Below are 20,505 nucleotides of genomic sequence, written 5' to 3' on the forward strand. Positions count from 1 at the left end.
AGATTGCAATCCAAGTCCCAAGAGAGGAACAATTAAACGGTCAAAGCCAAAAGCAGAAAAAAAAGTTCAGAAAATACAAATATTTTTTGAAAATCATGATAAACACTTTTGAACTACAGTATAGGATATACATCTAACATCTGTATATTCTTCTTTTTTTTTTTTTTACAAAGAAACTGTAGGCTAACCCATTTACACATTTGAGACCATATCATTTTCAATATTTCACACTCTAATGATTGTTCTTATTTCCTCTCTGAAATCCAATACCACAGACAAACATATTGATTGTTCTTTATTGGTGCATGTTGTGAATCTTTGAGCGCACTTGGCAACAAGACGGTGTGTTTAAACATGGGGGATGTTTAAACACAGAAGAGGACGAGCCCTAAAGTCAGTCAAAAGATTGTAACCACAGTAGTTTCGCCTTTCTGAAATATTGTACTAGAGAAACCCTGTTGAGTGGTCGCGGGGGGAGAGATGGGCAATGTGTACTCGTCGCAATCTGTACTCGTACTCCATGGCCGCTCCGCGTAGTGTCACTGCTCTCCAAAGCTCGGCACGGACGATGTGGTTCACCGGCGTGGTCATCGCTTCAGTTTACGGTGTTATCATTGTTTTGGGGCTTATCGGCAACATCACGCTCATCAAGACCTTTTGCTCGTCCAAATCCGTCCGTAATGTGCCCAATCTCTTCATGTCCAGCCTTGCACTCGGGGATGTTTTACTGCTGGTGACTTGCGCTCCGGTGGATGCAAGCCGCTACCTGTCAGATGAGTGGCTGTTCGGGAGAGTGGGCTGCAAAGTCATCCCATTCATTCAGCTCACCTCGGTCGGGGTATCTGTGTTCACTCTTACAGCCCTGTCTGCTGACAGGTAGGCTACTATTTTTTGTTTTTATTGACACTTTAGTCTGATCCCTTTTATAATGGCCCTCAAATCGGCCAAATTATCCAAATGTTTTCTTGTATTGTCATTGATCGTGGAGTAATATGCATGACAGCGAAGTGCTTCTGTATAATGCTGCTGACAGGTATAAGTATTAGATTGTAATAATAATTAATCATTTTTTTTCAAACTGTTATTGTCTTATCCCAATAATACTTTATCCTTTGGGTGACAAAATATCAGTCATATTCTCGAAGAAATTAGCAATATTTACATTTTAAATTGCGTATAATGTTTAAAAGTCCATGTGAAAGAAAGCCTGAGAAACCCCAGATAATAACTTCTTACAAAAAATACAGGTGTGTGTGTGTGTGTGTGTGTGTGTGTGTGTGTGTGTGTGTGTGTGTGTGTGTGTGTGTGTGTGTGTGTGTGTGTGTGTGTGTGTGTGTGTGTGTGTGTGTGTGTGTGTGTTCATTAAGCAGTGTGTAAATAATACAATTGTTTCAATCAAATCGATTATTCCTGGAGAAGTCTCAATATAATTGGGTTCATGTCCCATGTCAAAGTTGAACTGGTATTCCTTTTTCTGTTCCTCAGAAGCATTAAATAGCCATCAGAGGATGCAGAAGGTAAACTACTTTCAATTCAGGACAATAAAACATTTGAAGCATCTAGTTGTGGTCACTTAAGGACAACTATTTCTTTAAAAAAAATGCAATCTTTGTTGTGTCTTCTGTTAGATAATTCTACATTGTTTTGGCTCCTCACTGATAAAAGTACTTAAAAATTAATAAAAGACAATTGCATCTTTTAAAATCAATGTAAACTTCCTTTGTTTAAAGGTATTAGGGTTAGGGGGTTATGTTTGACTCACTCCAATTTAGGAATAACTCTGTCTCTACTCCAAGAGGCTTACTATCATCTGTGTTTACTTCATTAAGGGCCTTTTAGCAAACCTGCTTATGCAAGAGTTGGTGTATAAAATAAACAATAAAGGTGACAGTATATCCATGGGGAAAGCTGTATCTTTAGTCATTTTGACAGAGATAGCTACTCATATCTGATGGACTTCACATGAGAAAATCAACAATACATAATATCCAGCCAGATTCAAGTCATATTTACTTTGCATTTTTAATTGTTTTTCTTTGAAATACATATTGGAATGATAACACATTTAGTAAGCAGTTTTTTTTTAATAGTGTGTGATCCTACATGTTTTTGTGTTTTTATTAATGCTCAAAATTACCCAAAAGTGGTAGCTCACATTGAGAGTGTTGAGCTCACAAAAGGCACTGCAAACAGTAGCTTTCCTAACCCTCATGTGTAATAACGAATATCTCTCCCAGTGTCTCATAGTTATAGGTTGGAAGAAAACCCATTAGAAACAGAAATGACATTTTGAACTAGGCTGAACAACTTGCCTATAAGCTATTTTGAGCCTCTGATGATGAAAGAGAGGCACCTCACTATAGATTTTTCGCAGTATGCCTTAGGCTACAACCTACGGGACCTGAGATAAGATGGAGAAGAAATGAGCTCCAGGTCTAAGGTTTAACTTCATATTTGGTGGAACAAGATTATCTATATGTCATTTGTTATCAATAGTTTAAATTGCATGCTGCAGCAACAAGAATGTGCTCGACATGGCTGCTGGAGAGGTGAATGTTGATGGATCTTCACTAACATCTCTCATTTAATTAAACCTGTCTGTACTACACCGCTCTAAACATTGACTTGTTTAGTTAAATGTGTTGGCATTATTTTTTCATACATTTCTTTTAGCAGCATACTGAGCAGTATGGTATATATATTTTTTAATATCATCATTTAACCATGGGGTATATGAATGGCTGACATAAGACTCACATTTTATACACATTACATTTTGTGCAAAGGGCTCCATCTTAAAAAATCTCAATGTTGACGTGTAGTCAATTCAAGGTACGTTTTTAATGGAGCACAGCTCTTAGATATAAGATATATATCCTTGAATGTCGTATATTCAAGTGTGTATGACTGGGAAAATAGACAGGATATGTAGTTAAGAATTATTTGGAGGTAAAGTGGGCATAGAAAAAAAAAGTACTTCATTTCCTTCTCTACCTTTGACCAGGAATACACATGTTCAACATTTTTAATAAACATCACTTCCTCTAACTATTCATAACTGTTCACAAGGGTAAGGCTTTCACACCTACTGCTTAATAGATTAGTTTCATGACATCAAGAACTTTTGGGTTGCCAGATTGCTTAATAAATGTGTTTATCGGGCTGGTGTTTAATCTAATCTGACATTAATGGGGTGAAACCTGCGAGCTAGTTCAGGCAGTCAACACAAGCACCAATGATACATTCGCATATAGCCCCTCGCCACTCTTGCAACCAACCAAACATAGTCTCCTAAGTCTGGCGCTCTATTTAATCTGTCAGATCTGCCAACCTCTCTCTCGCTAATGCTGCTGCTGCTACTGCTGCTTCCACACTGCTAAAGCGTTCACCTTGCTGCTGCTTCTATGTTCACAGCCCCACCAACACCACCCCAGCTTCCTCCCCAGCTTCCACCTGTAAACCCGGGGGTTAGTTATCTAATCATCACTCAATGTTCTATGAAAATATGTGGAGTGATGAGGCCCGAGCCTAGACACCAAACTCAAACTATATACTGCTTCTAATAAACATATTAATAAAAAACGTGAGTTTTTGAACTATCCTTTTGGCTGTAACTGACTTTTAAGGTAATTTCCATTTTTTACATAATAGATCAATAGATAGATAGAACAATAGATCACGTGATTACGTTTGTAAAAGCATCGTTGCCCAGATACCGAGTAACAATATAAAGCAAATGTTTGTTAAAATATTCACTGTATCATCAAAGTAAGCAATAATGTACAGAGAGCTGGGCATAACCATGAAAAAAACCCGAACAGAATGTGTAGGACCCCTTCTTCATCTTATAACACAGCTACTTTCAAAATCAATCGATATTCGGACACAAAATATAGATTTTTAATGAATTTATCGATAAAAAAAATATGTTGCTTTTGCCTGAACAATTAGTGAGCTGCGTTCAGAGATTAAAACGTGTCAATTTCAGAGTGTGTTATTTATACCAGTGATCTACTATAGGGAATTCATCTACTCAGATTTGATGACTTTAACAAGGTGTGTAATATAAGGAATAATATGTTGATGATTTGTTTTCAGCTTGTTTTTGTTGCCCTCAAGTGGCCAACACATCTGCTCTTGCTGGTCTAGGTGATGAACAGTCAGCCGAACTGCAAATAATAATTAGCATAAAGGTTTTTGAATAAATGTGTCTAGTGTGAAAAGGTACCAACTTTATATGGTATCATTCTGACAGTTGCTGACTTAAAAAGGGTGTCAACGTCAATGTGGATTCTGACGGTAAAGAACCTACCGAATAAAACTGTGTCTATCTATTGACTATCAGGTACAGGGCCATCGTGAGGCCTCTGGACATCCAAACATCCAACACCACTTCCAGCATCGTCCTGCGAGCGGCGCTCATCTGGCTCTTCTCACTTATCCTGGCGATCCCAGAGGCCGTCTACTCTGACCTCCACACCTTCAGCGTCACCTCCTCCAATGACAGCTTCGTCACCTGTGCTCCTTATCCCCATGCTGGGGAACTGCACCCTAAGATCCATTCCATGGCCTCCTTTTTAATGTTCTACATCATTCCCCTGTTGGTCATATCTGTGTATTACACCTTCATTGCCCAGAGCCTGATGAGGAGCGCCTCAAATATGCCTATGGAGGGGAACGTGCATGCAAGACGACAGGCAAGTTCATACTGTTATTATCAGAGGTATAGCCAATTTCATATGCTGAGGTCATGCCAAATGTTTACTTATTTATATATATATATTTTTATACATCATAAGTTCTGGTTCAAAAATTATTCCACTAGTAGGCAGGAGTAAAAGATTTGCTCTGCTTTACAATAAGTATGTTTGTTTTGAATTTTAAATGCAGAACTTGTTGTATTGTCATCTTTTCTTTAGTCATATATGGATATTTCTTTTTTAATGGCTATTTAACAATAATGTTTATTGCACAACAGTGTTTTTCTTCAGATTTGGAGTTTTTGTAACCAACAGGTTGAATCAAGAAAGCGTTTGGCGAAGACAGTGCTGGTGTTTGTTGGCCTCTTTGCAGTGTGCTGGCTTCCCTGTCATATCATCTATTTATATCGCTCCTATCACTACTCACAGGTACACAAATAGCACTTTGCTACGTAGCATGTTCATTTATTTCAATCTGTACTACACAGAGAGCAACATACAGTACCGTGAAAAGGGTTGTAGTTGTACCTTAATTCGGATTCAGTTCTGCTCAGGCTGCATTACAGTACAAGTGGTCATAAACTATATCCATACATGTAGACATATATTCATGTATACATTCTGGCGGGGTTGTAAATAATGTGAAGAGGTATAAGTACTTTTCAAGTAGGGGTTGACTGTGTGATGAAAATTAAGGTAACAGTGTATAAGTGCTCATTGGGTGAACATTTCGGATTCTGTCTATACCAGAGTGCATTCATATTTAAATGGTGTAGTTGTGCTCAGTTACATCCCTTACTTACTTACAACTCTATCCAAGGATGGATTACTTCAAGGGCCTACCGGGCCCAGGCCCAGGGGCCCAAGAGCCAAGGGGGCCCTGAAGCCCAAGCCTCCGCGCTACCATTTCAATATTGTCTCTACAACATAATAAAAGTAATGGGGCCCTGAAGCCATAACATTGGTTATATTATGTAATATATCTCAATAGGTCCCCTCAATCATATGCCAGGGGTTGTCCAATTAATTCATCCCTCATACGTTAAAGCCCCCCCCCCTTAAATTAAATAGAATGGCATATGATAGGTCATATAGGGCCCCTGAACCACAGCTTATGGATGTTATTCATTCCTAATATCGGAAAAGGGCCCTTAAATCAGTTAGAATGGAGTAGGATATACCATAAAGCAGGGGTTCCCAACCTTTTGAAGGTTAGAATATTGTCGAGCCCCCCCCATTCCCCCTCAACCTTGATGTCGATGCATGATTTCAAGCAGTTTTCTTGTGAGTGATGTGATCAGTGTGATGTGGAAGGTGTTTTGGGCCCCCTTGCATATGCAAATTTAGCTCATTGTGTGTAATAATCAGGCCACAGATGTGCAATTTCCATGATAAATTAGTTATTTCTTGTCCATATTTGTTGTTGCCTCATCCATTTGCCTTGCTGTGCCCCCCCTGCAAGAGCTCCATGCCCCCCTGTTATGTTAGTTATTCTTGGTATCTGAAAGGGGCTTATCAAATAGCATGGATTATATGTCATATGTCTTTATAGTTAGCTGCTGTTTCCGACAATGCAGTGCAATCATACAGGCCAGCTGTATGGGTCCTATGGGACCATGGGTTGTTGTTATTCAACTCAGATATCAGCCAAGTGACACTTATCTTATTCTATTCTTCATACTTATTGTTATTATTATAATTAGTATAGTTTTTATAATAATAATTTATAAATATAATAATATTTATTATTATTATTATTAAACGATCATTTTAATCGTAACATTTTATAGCCTGCTTCTGAAACGTGTTTGTGTGTCGTGTGTTCTGATCTGTTTGTGTGAGTAATTTATTGAAGGTAGCCTAGGCTATGTTTCCCCCCTTCATTACGCTGTTTGAAGCCAAAATAATCTCTAGGCTATCGTCAGAAATCCTGTGTTGTGAATATAAGAGCCTTTAATGTGTTCATAGCAAGGCTATTCGTTCATAAAGTTTCTCGTCGTCACAGGCCCAGGGGCCCAATGACTCTTCATCTGTCCCTGCCTCTGTCTGTCTCTCCATCTTCTTATCAATGTTTTCTCCACCATGTCTCTCTCTCCTACAAGGTGGACACTTCCCTTCTTCACTTTGTATGCAGCGTTGTCGCGCGTATCCTGGCCTTCACCAACTCCTGCCTCAACCCCTTCGCCCTTTACCTGCTGAGCGAGACTTTCCAGAAGCAGTTCAACCAGCAGCTGTGTTGTTGCTGTCGTATAATCTTTAAACGCTCCACACAGAGCCCGACTCGTTTTAACACACATTTGACGTCCGTCCGCAGCTCACGTCACTCCATGGCCAGTCTGAACATGATCAATGGCAGAAAAGTGTATCAGGAGGATTGTGTGTAAATGATGTGTGTTTATAAGTGTGTAAGTGTGTTTGTGTGTGTTTGTTTTTGTGAGGGACACACTTTTTTGTTGTGATTTCAGTTTACCTAATAATCAAATAATATCATTAATACATATTATCACGTAAAAGAGTATGTCATTGCAATCCATTGCTCCGTTAGTGATTTGCTTTCGTAATAAACGTAATTATTTTTTTCCAGTAAATTTATTTTTAGGTGTAACTGATTCTTTCTAACAAGCAGCTGTGTTGAGCGAGCATTATTTAAAAAAACTCTACAAATGAATGTAAGTCTTTTTTTTCTCACAATTACCTCTGGCTTTGGTCGCATGTCACGCTTTCATGAGAACACTGAACCAGCGGTGTGTAGCCTAGGCAACAGAAGAACTCAAAAGGACAGGGAAACGGTGGTTTCTCATAAGTATTGTTGTGGGACAATATATTTCATCTTTACCTTAGCTTGGTGTTATGAGTTCTGTTGAATTCCAACACAGAGAAATGTTGTCAGTAGTTTATAAAAAAATAAAAATAATAATAATACACATTTCTATAAATATATCTATAAAAAGTGGCCATGCTGGTAGCTAGGAGACAGGGTCCTATAATGCAGCATGGCGGAATCTCTCTCCTTGGAGGGAATTGAATATCATGCGACTACATGTTAAATCTCCAAGTCAGAGCAAAGATAAACATTAAACCATAGAGACAAAATAAATGGTATTTTGATGATGGCTTCACTGAACAACAAGAGTAACATGTTTCATACATGTTTACAAATCTGACAGAGGAGCAGAATTTGAGACAGGAAAATGTTAAACTACGTGGACAAGATTTAGGGAATTGAAAAGACACACAATGATAAAGTAGAAACTAGTATAAGTCTTTAGAAAGGCTCATAAGGTTCATATAATTCCATAGTAATACAGTAAATTCACAAAAATTGGCAATCGTGCTCTGTTTTTTGTCAAATAATAAGTGAGAGAGTCAGTAGTCTCTATCTAATATGGGGTATATTCTTTTATTGGTGAACATTCTTCTGAATATTGATGTATAATAAGTCACCTGCACCGTGTGTGCACAATCTTTTTAAATGTTTGACGCTGTGATGATAACTGTGAACTTTAAACTCTTTCTTCATAGATGTATCTTAAATGTTATTTGTCCACTGGTTACAGGATGATTATAGAGCCGAGACTAAGGTGTACTTGTACAAATCAACAGTGAATATAAATCAATGTGTTAGAAATTGAATTTGTAATGTGGTGATGCATTACGCAATGTCTGTTTCTGCTTTGCTTGTGATTGTGTATGCCATTTTCATGCAATTCTCAAGTACATTTATTTGACAGGCTAGCTTAAACACATTGCCCAGTGCAATTCTCTTTCAAAAAGAACAATTAAAAAATCAATAAAAACGTATCAAACTAGTGTGCATTTTATTAGTTTCCACATTTAGTGAAAATGGATCCTCATGTGTGTCTTTGGTGATGTTTAGAGTCTTAAAGGTCCCCTATTATGCAAAATGCTCTTTTTGATGTGTTATATGTACCCCCCTTTTCTTTCTCCAAAAAGGGGGGTACAAACGAGCTGATCCAGATTTGATTCGGATTGAGGACGTCCTAACCGCAATGTGGACTGGCCTTACATTGAACTCCTGGCAACGTCCCAGCCACGTGACACGTCTCAACCTATCGTCCGCAATACACAGTCACAAGCTGAATCCCCTCCGCAGCACCTCTGTGTGTCTGTGTATTCAGCAGGATGTCTGCAGGAGGGACTTAGAGTTGTTGTTTATATAATACATATAATGTCACTGTTCTAGAGGTAAACACTGAGAAGTGTTTCAGAAATAATGCTTGATGTGGTTTTGAAGATAATATGGGGTTTAATCACAGCAGTGTTTAGCTGAGTATCTCCGTTAAAAAGAGAGAGATGTTTTTAACGTTCACAGAGGAGAGAGAGCTGCATGCCCTCCAAAGCGGCTTGGCCAGCTTCAGCTCAGCTCAAATTTAAAGAGACAGTCACAGAATCAGTACTTCAGGAACAGGGCTGAAATAGAGGTGCATGGGGCATGCTGCAATGGGTGATCTGTTTGGTATTTTGAGCAAAACACTTCACAGACGAGTTTTGTATAGGTATTGCCCTAAAATATAACCTTTAATGCAATTGACTGTGTACACAACACATAGTTTCTGCCCGACTGTGTTCACTGGACATGATTATTCTGCCCTGTCACTTGCTGGATTCACAGTCACCATGTCACATCGCAATGTCCTAATTTGGAGTTTCATTGAGGGAGAGGATCATGCTTGTGTTTGTTGTGAGTGGGTGTATAATTCAGTCTGGATAGTGTTTGTTTAATTGTGGTGTAGGAGCCTTGCCAAATTTCTGTCCTGCATGGTCTCAACCATCTACTTAACATGTCATCCTCATAGTGAGGCTCATTCTGTACAGGGTCTCAAACGTAAAACAGGATTTGTTATTACATTTTCAATTCAGGTAATAAAATAAACTCAAGTCAGGACCAATAGAAGCTCATGATTTAAAACTCCCTTTTAAAAAGTCCTACAGGAATGACTTTTTCTTCAATATGCTGCAAATAGTTGATTCTTCACTTTGAAGGGCAAACATCTAAGATATTGAGGGACAAACTCATAAAGTCTGTAGGACTAGACAATACCTCTATTATCAAGTGCATTCGATTGAACAAAACTATCTAAAATAACATGTTCTGTGTAAGATAATAAGAAAACAAAGAACAATATTTGTTCATATGTTTATGTCACACATAATAAAAATGCTCTGTTTCATCCTTTGTGTTTTCAGAGTTGAGCTCTTGAAATTTCAATTGATCAAATGAAAAATAAAAAGAACAAAAAATACCAACATTAAAAGCAATAAAGCATTGAATCTTTGTTGTTTACTGACGTGTGACTAAGAAGGCTATGCTTTTCAATACTCTTCCTCATTTTGAAGAACTCAAGAAATAAAGCCTTTAGGTTGAATGCTCTCTTTTTAAATGGTGTGAAGTTGTGTCTCAATCGCACTGTTTTATTTAAATAATTTCAAAGGCTTTTCCTCATAAGCATCTCTGAATCTCCTTAAGCCATCAAAAAGTCTCTGTAAAGGTTATTGCGTATAGGTGTTATTTCTCTCCACGAAGCGGTGTATCGATCCGTGTTTTGTTGCCACTCATGCCAAGACAAAGTGTCAGCGCTACCAAAGGACGTCAGAGCGCTGAATGTCATCGTGTTTATACAGTTGATGTCAATGTCGCCTCATGCAGAATTTTATAACTGGTGACATGAGAGCCTCTTTACAGCATTTCTATTCATCACAGTCAACAACAGAGCAAGTGTTATTAATGTCTTTGTGCCATGTCAGATTTATTTATAATTCCATTGGATTTGGAAACACAAAATGAACAAATTCACATAATTATTGTCTCATTTTTATTTCCGAATGATAAACAGATAATATCGGAGCTGTTTTATGTCTTCTACTATTATTATTATGTAAGAAGTAAAAGGTTGTAAAGGAAAAGCTATAATTGTAAAAATGAAATGGTTGCATTAAGGGAAAAGAGAAACACTTTTGAAAAACACAAAATGGATTTGGTATTGTCCTTCTGTGTCCCAGAGTAATCATTTTACACTTTGCCCTAATAGGTTTGTTTCTCTTTGTTGTAAAGAAGATGTTGAAATGCTTTATTTTCTATTTCCGTTAATTTCGGCTTTGTGTGTAAAATGATAAAGCGTATAATTTTCTTTTCAGTCAATGCGCTGTAAATTCAGACAGATTGCAAGCGATAAACTTTTTAAAATAAAATAAACCCATTTTAAGACCTATAGTTACATTTGGTTACCTTATCTGGAAGTCAGAGGTTTCCTTGAATTCTAAGTAAGATCAACTTTTTTTTTTGCTATGTTTTGGGTTAAGTTTCCATTTTATGACTTTCACGCATCTTGATTTCCTTTCATACCTTTCTGGTCTCAAAATGTGTGAGATGTGGCTTTTTGACACTTGATGACGATCGATAGCTGAGTGAAAGTGTGTGACTTATAGTGACAGAGTAATCAGATACAGCCTTTTTTTTCAAAACTTCAACTCTACTCTATAATACTGTTTTAAGGAAAGATTTACAATAAATAATACATTAAGCAAAATTCATATCAACAGGTAAATTGTTTCATACTGTAGATTGGGGGGCCTAGACTGCAATATGCAAATAATTAATCCTAACCTCAAGGGGAACAGGGAGAACATTTCTTACCGTGAGAAAGCAGATAGATCACCAGGCGAACACTCAGAAGGCCACTTTCAGCTAAGGATGCACATAAGCAAGTTATGAAAACAGACACCCGTATCAAATAAGCACACACACATTTATTGCAATTGGCTGATGTTAGGTGACAAGGCTCCAATATTACAGACTATTGGACTGAAAGTACAGAAAACGTTAGTGACTAAACTAACTGTATGTACATACTTTTGGCCATAGTGTATCATCCTCATCAATCATCAGAAGCTTTTACTGTGTCTGACTTGGTAAAGTTAGTTTATGTACATAATTATTAAATTAAAGGACCTTCCATAAATCACATTTCCTGAAATAATTGCATGTATCTTCTACTCTGAGACAACGAGGGGAGATGTTTTGGACTCATTTGGAGTTACTCTCTTTATTATTTGTATTGTGTTCATATCTGTTTGTCTATTGAATCTAATCTGTCATTTAATTACTGTTTTACCAATTGTTTAACATGTACATTTGTACCATCTGGCCTCTAGTAACCCCATGAAGCCAAATGTGCCCCAAATGTTCTGGCACCTCGTTGAAGGGATACACATTAATCCCAATTGGTTTTAGACTCTTCCATTAATCTCTAGGTGGCAGTAAAATGCCAAAATATGCAGCAATGCAACAGCAAAGGGAAGAAGAAGACTACGAGGTAATACAAATGGACGAGAACATTAAACATTTTAGATGTAAAAAATTGTCTTTGCAAATGTAGGAAAAATCGCATGTTAATTGTTAGACTCAAGGACAAATGCAATGTGTTTAGGGGAGTTACTCTCAAATTAGATATCATGACTTGTTTGTGTACAAAAACATTCCATGGGAATTGTCTGAAGCACTTTGATAAATGGGTTTTTACCCTCATCAAAAAATAATAAACAAGGGGGAGACATAACTCCTTGTAACTTCAGCGTGTTTTCTATCATCTGCAATATGCAGTGCTTAAATGCAACATGTTGGTATGTAATACATAATGAGTTGAAGTTGAATGTCAATAAAGTACCTATCTATCTATCTATCTATCTATCTATCTATCTATCTATCTATCTATCTATCTATCTATCTATCTATCTATCTATCTATCTACCTACCTACCTACCTACCTACCTACCTACCTACCTACCTACCTATCTATCTATCTATCTATCTATCTATCTATCTATCTATCTATCTATCTATCTATCTATCTATCTACCTACCTACCTACCTATCTATCTATCTATCTATCTATCTATCTATCTATCTATCTATCTATCTATCTACCTACCTACCTACCTACCTACCTACCTACCTATCTATCTATCTATCTATCTATCTATCTATCTATCTATCTATCTATCTATCTATCTATCTATCTATCTATCTATCTATCTATCTATCTATCTATCTATCTATCTATCTATCTATCTATCTATCTATGTTTCAACCTGGAGGGTTGATACTGTATACGGGTGCTATTAGAGCTATCTCCCTCCCAGCCTCACCTTTACAATGTTCCTCTGGAGAACTAAGACATAATAACATAAAGACTTTATGGTATCTAACCATTGTATACCTTTATAACTACAAGGTGGGACGACATATATGGTACTCTTTAATGTTTCACATCACCGCCATTACATGTAGTGCAGCAGATAAGCTTGTACAAGACAGTAATTGTGCTTTGTACCACTGCATCTCAATCTGTCCCATGAATAGATCAGCATCACTGTCAGTGGTTATAGGTATACCAGAATGTAAATCAATACATTCTCCAAGCAACAGCAGTAATTAAGTCACAATTTACAGGTGACGCACCAGTTTTATGAGAAGCTGTATTGACAGTTTACTCGGCTTTCAGAAAAACTGCTGCAGGTCTTCAACATTATCAGCTCTTCTGCTTATCTATTATCAAAAATAAAACAAATGTTTCCAAAGTTATCTAAATGAAAGAAAAACACACAAACATATTGTGCACCAGTTACAGCCTTAAGTCTGTGTGTTGAACAGCCTAGCACATGTGGATGCTGTTTTAAAGCATGTTATGTCTTGCTTTTCCGCCTTTATTCGTGGTTGCATGCTTTAAGTCCCAGGTTTCTTGGCGAATAAATCCATTTTGGTGCCATTACCCTATACCTTTAGAAGCCGTCCAGATGCAGGTGTATCTAAAACAAATTAAACACCCTCACAGATGACCTCTATTTGACTAATTATGTGACTTCTAAAACACAGTTGCACAAGTAAACAAGTGTTTTACAATTTTAATGAATTTCATTGAGTTTGTAGAAATATTTGATTACCTTAAAAATTAATGCATTTCTTTATGTTGGATCAAGCTCACATAAACATTAATGTAATGCTCTTAAACCATAAAATATAAAAACGTATAATGACTGAGTGAAAGAATTTTTCATAAATTCATCACAGATTAAAATTATAAAAAATAATCTTTTAATATAAACTACATATTCAGTGCATGATGAACAAATGTACAAATCATACAATTTAGAAATGGATTGAAACTTAAGGTAAGCATGTTAAAAAAATCAATTAACATGGTCACATGAGTTAATATCTTCTTAATTAGTGATCAGAATAAATAGGACAATAAATAAATTATAAGCCTTTTTTCTCTGCCTCCAAACTTCCTTGGTGAGCAGGTTGTCGTCATTTCATTCCCCACTGGACATCTACTTGGGCCATTTGCATCTGTGAATAAAAGACAGATTATTTAAAATAAATGATGCATAAATTCACAAATAATGAAACTCCAGATGAACCTGATCCCTGCATGAGATTAAGAACACTTTGTTTATCAGTCTATTTTGCAAATATCTCCTAGGAATACACTTATTTATTTCAAACAGGTTCTTTTTATTTCGCATCCTCTCTGAATTGTTTCACAGTTTGCAGGTTGGTTGCACTCAAGATACCCGTGTATTTGCTACAACACTGAAAAAGTATGTTCTGTACATATCCTTTAAAGTCTCTCCCAGGAATACCTGCAGGAGGCTTGATCAAAATGTTGATGATTGCTGGCACAGATGGAGGAGTTGAGCTGACAGTGTTGGATGGGTCCAGGCTGCAGAGTTGGTGCAGGTCTAGGAAGACAGTCACAGCGCTCCACGTCTATCTCACAGTCAGGCATCCATGAATCCATCAGTGGAAACTCTGTGCAGGAGGTAATAATGGTGCATTGAATTTAAAATGTCAGCGTGCTAACATGCTAACAAAGAAAACATGCCAATGTTGAAGCAGATAGACAAGTTTCCCTTGTTCACCGTCTTGTTCAAAATGTAATTAGCTAATTAGCACTAAACATAAAATATAACTCAGGTTGATGGAAGATTACCACACACACACACACACACACACACACACACACACACACACACACACACACACACACACACACACACACACACACACACACACACACACACACACACACACACACACACACACACACACACACCTGGTGCACTGGAAGGGTAAGGTATGCATCGGTCAATTGAACAATCCCAAATCAAGCCACTGGCACAAAGTCTCCTGGAGTCCTCTGCCTCTGACAGCTGGCTCATTGGAGAGCAGCTGCCAATTGAACAGATGCATTAGAACAGAATAAAATCACATCAGATTCTGGTGAGAAACAAGATGACAATGTTTTGACTCACCCGCTGCTCCTGTGAGGTTGAGCATTACGACGTATTATTGCGGGCTCCATGCACCTGCACTCTGTATGATTAGCTACTTTTATTAGCACAGGCTCGGGTACAAACTTGAATGGAATAACACTAAGGACCTGAAATGCACGACACACAGAACATGTTGTAAGAAAGTTTCAACACTTAAAACCTTTGGAAAAAGGTCAACCAAAAAGGTTAAAAGGACATCCATTATCTAAGGCTTTGTCACTCACAGTTTTATTCACATATACATTAGTTGTGTTCCTGCAGGTGACACCCTCTTGATTGCAGCAGCCACTACACCTGTCAGTAGGAACAAAAACAATTCTCATCTGGTTAAAGTCATGTGCATGGGAAGTTGAAGTAAGTTGTTGAATTGGAGGGGTCTCTGCAGTTTTGATCAGAATCCTTCCAGCAGTACCTCTATAGCGCACTTATCAACATGCCATAACTTCTTTGTTTAATCTGTAAAAAACTCTCTTGTTATCCCCTCTACCACATTGAGAGGGTGAGTCGATTTGCTGATCCCTGCCAATAAATAGTCCAGCACATAAACCCCTGTAAAAATACAACATGGTGTTTTATACCTTAGTTACTTGACAGGTTTAACAAAGTATACAAAACTAGATGTACGTTATTTAATGGCTTAAGATGTACTTTAAGGTGTACTGTGAGGTTTGTTACCTTTGATCCTGGTTTCCCCTGTTTCTAGTCTTTATGCAACAGTATGCTAAGCTAACAAGCTGCTGGTGCTAGATTATTAGTTATGCATGGATTTTATCCTCTTACTTTCAGCAAGATATTAAATAACAACATTTCCCATAATGTCATACGATCCGTTTAACAATATGTTGAAGAAAATATTTAACATTTAAACAACTTTTCAAATACTTTTGAACAAATATTACTCTTCTATATCACTAAACACTTTTTTTTTTCCATTTCTCTGCTGGTGTGTATACGTCAAACATGCACATTATTTAAAAATGTGTTAAATACAACCACATTCATGGTGTTTGAACATTAATGATTTCTAAGAGGTTCTGTTAACGTCAGAGTAAGTGTTGAATGGTGGAATGGTGCAGCTCATAGCTTTGGGTTTCGTGAAGAATGTTAAAGTTCTACATCTGGTTTGATGTTAAACAAACCTATGGACGGACACACATGGTGGTTTGAAGAACATTGAGGGGTCGGTGCCAAGCTCCTTCGCCACGTCGACACATGTTTCCCTTGGCATGCACTGAGTCCTCTGCCACTCTTCATCAATAGCTAAATGGGAGAGACACGCTGTTCATAACAACATAATCACGCATACACAGACATGCAGAGTACATTTAGCCCACTGTTTGTATATTTGACCTTTGAGTATCTCCAGGCTGTAAGATTCAGCAGCATAGCGTGTGGAGCGGTGTGAGCCCACTGAAGGCGGAGAAGAGAGGGTCTCCGGCTGCTGCAGCCTCAGACGACACTTCCACAACTTCCAGTCAGGAAAGTCTGCCAGCATCAGCAGCTCATCCAGACTGGAGGCAGAGCGCACCTTCCTCTCCCACTGCTTCAATCCCTGCAGGGATCACAATTGGTCATCCTCTAAGTGTCACATTAACACCTCTTGATCATTTGTCTCAGTTTTACTTGTGAATGAGTCTGTTTTTTGTGGATTAGTTTCCCTCAAAAATGTCACATTAATCAAACTTAATTGAAAACATACAATCATTTGATAGGTATACTTCCTCTAAAATACTAACAACAAGAACACAAGGTGCAATGTTAATGAACATTTTATACATCCATGATAAATTACATTTCCCCCTCAAATATCCACAATAGTCATGTGCCTAGAGCCGCGGCAATTTATAGATTCCCTACGTTTTGTGTGGCATAATTAAATATTGTATCGACCCTTATTCCCTGAGTATAGCACTCCAAACTCATTCTGTAGAGTGATGGAGAATATTTGTAGTGTACTATTGGAAAAATAAGTAGCCATTTTAGATACAGCCTTGTTAAATATTCCATGCTTAAAGCCAGCATGTTACTGGAGCATTTTGTTGGCATTTAGCTCAAAACAGTGCTGTGCCTGCAGCTTCACAGAGCCACAAATGTGGATGCAGACTCATTAATGTGGTAAAAAAAATATTTAAGCTAGCATGTGAAATTTTTACTGGAATGGTTCAAATTAAATGCCTTTATAGCATTATTTTCTGCTAGCATGCCTAACACTGAGGCTGAGTTAGCATTACGTTTGCTGTAGCGTGGAGTTACTTGGAACAGTCAGCTTGATGTCACACACATTAGTCAGTGTGATTATCAACAGCTGCAGCAACAAATGTGTGTCTCTGCTCCTATCTGTTTTTATCCGTCTGAACACAGCTCATTCTGAAGGCTCATAACTCTACTATGACAGAGTTTACATTCATATATATATAAGGATGACACGCAGCTTTATATACATCTGATAAATATGGGCCTCAGCCAACCAAACAACCATCATCATCCACTCTGAGAGGCTGCAGTGGTGTGAGAAAACCATAAAACCACCTGCCATGCTACATACAAAAGCAGAACAAAATGGAAGCCGAACAGTTTGGATAAAATAAGTTGTAAAATAAAGAGATGATTACATAAGTCCATTTTAAAGGGACAGTTCACCCCAAAGATGCTTTGAGTAGCCAGATGTTAGAGCTCCCGGATCTACTGGCATTCACACACACGGCGTGTGGTGCTTAAAGCATTAAAACAATACACTATAAAACTTCAGAGCACTGTCCCTATGTTTCTACATCTAGAAATCATGACCAAGTTACTCGAAATAATCCATAGACCTTGTTGAGGCTCTCCTAAACAAGCTAAAGGTACATCTCAGCAGACTATGACAGCATCAATGTTTAATAATTTACATTACATTTGTTGGTGCTTTGAGCACCCCAAGCTGAGGGCCATCTAGTTCAACTTGATTTGAGAGAAGGCAGACATACGGTCCTGTACGGCCAATATCTCCAACACCTGGCAATTTACACCAAAACAATCTAGAGTGATAAATAATGCTTCAGATGAGTTCAATGTGTACTGCATCGTTGATTATGGTTTGAACTGTGCCTTTTTACAGTTTCACTTTTGTTTTAATATTTTGATATACTTTAAAGATCCACAACTGAATGATCTTTCTGAGGGTGATAGTTGGGAGGATAATGTTTATTTATTTGTTTAGCTTTATTTCACCAGGATAGTCTCATTGAGAATACCCACTTTTGCAAGAGAGTCCTGGCCAAGACAGGCAGCATACAGTTACAGAACACAAATGAAAATCAATAAAAGAGAACATATTGTATACAGTATGATCAATCAGGAATCTCATCTTGAAAAGCATCTACAGACTCGGTCACTAAGAAGCACTTAAAAACTGTTCATACCAGCTCCCAAAGTTTCAATTCATGTTGCAGCAGTTTTCAAGTAAGTGGAGCAGCGTAACTCAAAGTTGTTTTCCCCTGTTCGGTGGGGACTTGAGGGACGGTTATCCTCAGGGCAAAGCCAATGGGTTCCCATACTTTTCTGATAGATGTAAATCTGCAAATAAAGTGAAAGAGCACCAAGAATAGCCTTATAAATAAGGGTGTGCCAATGGTTTTGTATGCTGGTGGTCAGAGCCGACCATCCATCCTGAGGATACAAGCAGTAATGGTGCATAAGGGTCTTAAGATTTGAGATGACCTTAGTGCCCCGCGGTAGACTGTATCCAAAGAGCCTACGCCTACGCATGTAGAAGATGCATTCATATAAACAACATCACTGTATTCTAACAGAGACCTTTTTTTTTTACAGCAAGTCTCTTTTTTGCATCGAACGCAAAACAGGAGTTTCAAGTCACACAGGGTACATTGCAGAGTGTGAAAAGCAGCCTGGAGCTGAAAAAAAGCTTGATTTAGGGTGGACACAGAGCTATATCACTGTATCATCAGCATACATTGAAAACTTCCATAAGACTTTTCATATAGATAATGAATAATAATGGTCCTAAAATCAATCCCTGTAGCATACAGGATGAGATTATAGTCTCATTTTGAGGTGGGAAAGCCTAATCCTGATACCAGATGGTTTACAAACGACAGAGAGGACAGTCAAGGAATATTGCAAATGGCTGAGGCATGTTTGTTCTATTTCCACTGGACAAATGTAATGATGTGAGTCTTCTGATGTGTTCAGTGTTGCAGAGTGGAGGGTGGAGTAGGTTGGCTGGATGACTGCTTCCACTTAAATCAAAGAAATAACAACAGAAAATAGGGAGGTTTCCCCTCGCAATTTCTTCCAGGGAATAGGCCCACTAATGAGAAACAGAGAGGGAGAGTGCTTGAGAGAGGGATGACTGGAATTGAAAGAGAGGTTAAGGTTGTAGGCGATTGACTAGAGAGTGATTTGGGATAGACAATAATAATGGTGATGAATGACAGCTTTGAGACTATTAGTGCAAGTGTTTAATTATCCCCCAGTTGCAGATACAATTATGCCTCAAACTTGTTAAAGCCATAGGTAAGTACAAGTGCATGACTACGTTCACTTGGGTTTCGGTGGACAGATCGTGGTAAGTGCATGTTCGGGAACTGTTTTAAGCAGCAAATGGTTAAGTGTAAGATTTATGAGAAAACAGGTTAAAAGCGGAAAGGGGATACGCAATACTGCAAAACTGAAGGGAATAGTTCCTGAATATATAGAATATAGAAACAATCCAATGTTTTCATTTTTGTTTTCCGGATAAAGTTGGTTAACAAAATGATGGTTATATTTAGTAAAAGAGAACAGAGAGGAAAAACCCAGCTGTTGCACATCTACAAACAGCAGTGAATTCAAAGAAGCTTGTTACGTTGCTGATTTGATACACATCACATGCACTTGAAGACATAAGGCTTCACGCTGCACTTACCCTACTTCCTCCCTCTCTGTGCACGCTGTGGCCCACGTTTATCCAGCTCAGCTCCACCAGGAGAGTAACTAAGCAGGAGATTCTGCATAGAGTCCGTTTCATCTTCATCATTATTCCTTGGCTCTGCTCACGGTCCCTGAGAAGCACTCAGCAGTATGAACTTGTCTCCTTTTCCTTCTGGCAAAAAGCACTTAGAGCCGGCTGGATCTCTGACTCAGTTTCCCAGACCAGCTGAGTCTCTCAGACCACACACCCTCTGTCCGCTCTATGCAGGCATGTGCAACACAAACTCTTGATCTTCCAGCTGCACAGTAACGTGTGTGTGTGTGTGTGTGTGTGTGTGTGTGTGTGTGTGTGTGTGTGTGTGTGTGTGTGTGTGTGCATCCAGGCCAGACGTAACCAGTGACGGCTACCCAGACACCCACAAGCCAAATGGAGGAGGTTAAAGAGGCTTTAAAACATGCACCTCTTACTGCAGAAGCTTTGATGAACAACCGGAGGTGTCCAGTTAAATAACGGGGCTACTACAAGTCAAAAGATGGA

The 20,505-nt window shown here is 38.2% G+C and overlaps 2 protein-coding genes across 2 annotated transcripts; one reads left to right on the forward strand and one right to left on the reverse strand.

The window, feature by feature from the left end:
* The first annotated feature begins 487 nt into the window (after positions 1–487).
* Positions 488–8,388, forward strand: grpr (gastrin-releasing peptide receptor). Its single transcript, XM_063881353.1, has 4 exons — positions 488–876; positions 4,346–4,697; positions 5,016–5,129; positions 6,803–8,388. The coding sequence occupies exons 1-4, from the start codon at positions 488–490 to the stop codon at positions 7,082–7,084; spliced, it is 1,137 nt and encodes a 378-aa protein (XP_063737423.1). The 3' UTR covers positions 7,085–8,388.
* Positions 8,389–13,604: 5,216 nt separating this feature from the next.
* Positions 13,605–20,299, reverse strand: vegfd (vascular endothelial growth factor D). Its single transcript, XM_063882006.1, has 8 exons — positions 19,963–20,299; positions 16,407–16,608; positions 16,196–16,316; positions 15,281–15,350; positions 15,036–15,163; positions 14,837–14,952; positions 14,364–14,532; positions 13,605–14,070 (listed from the first exon to the last, which is right to left on the reverse strand). Exons 1-8 carry the CDS (start codon positions 20,071–20,073, stop codon positions 14,052–14,054), a joined length of 936 nt encoding a protein of 311 aa, XP_063738076.1. The 5' UTR covers positions 20,074–20,299; the 3' UTR covers positions 13,605–14,051.
* Positions 20,300–20,505: the final 206 nt, after the last annotated feature.

Source organism: Eleginops maclovinus, chromosome 4, assembly GCF_036324505.1.
Source record: "Eleginops maclovinus isolate JMC-PN-2008 ecotype Puerto Natales chromosome 4, JC_Emac_rtc_rv5, whole genome shotgun sequence".
Taxonomy (NCBI): domain Eukaryota; kingdom Metazoa; phylum Chordata; class Actinopteri; order Perciformes; family Eleginopidae; genus Eleginops; species Eleginops maclovinus.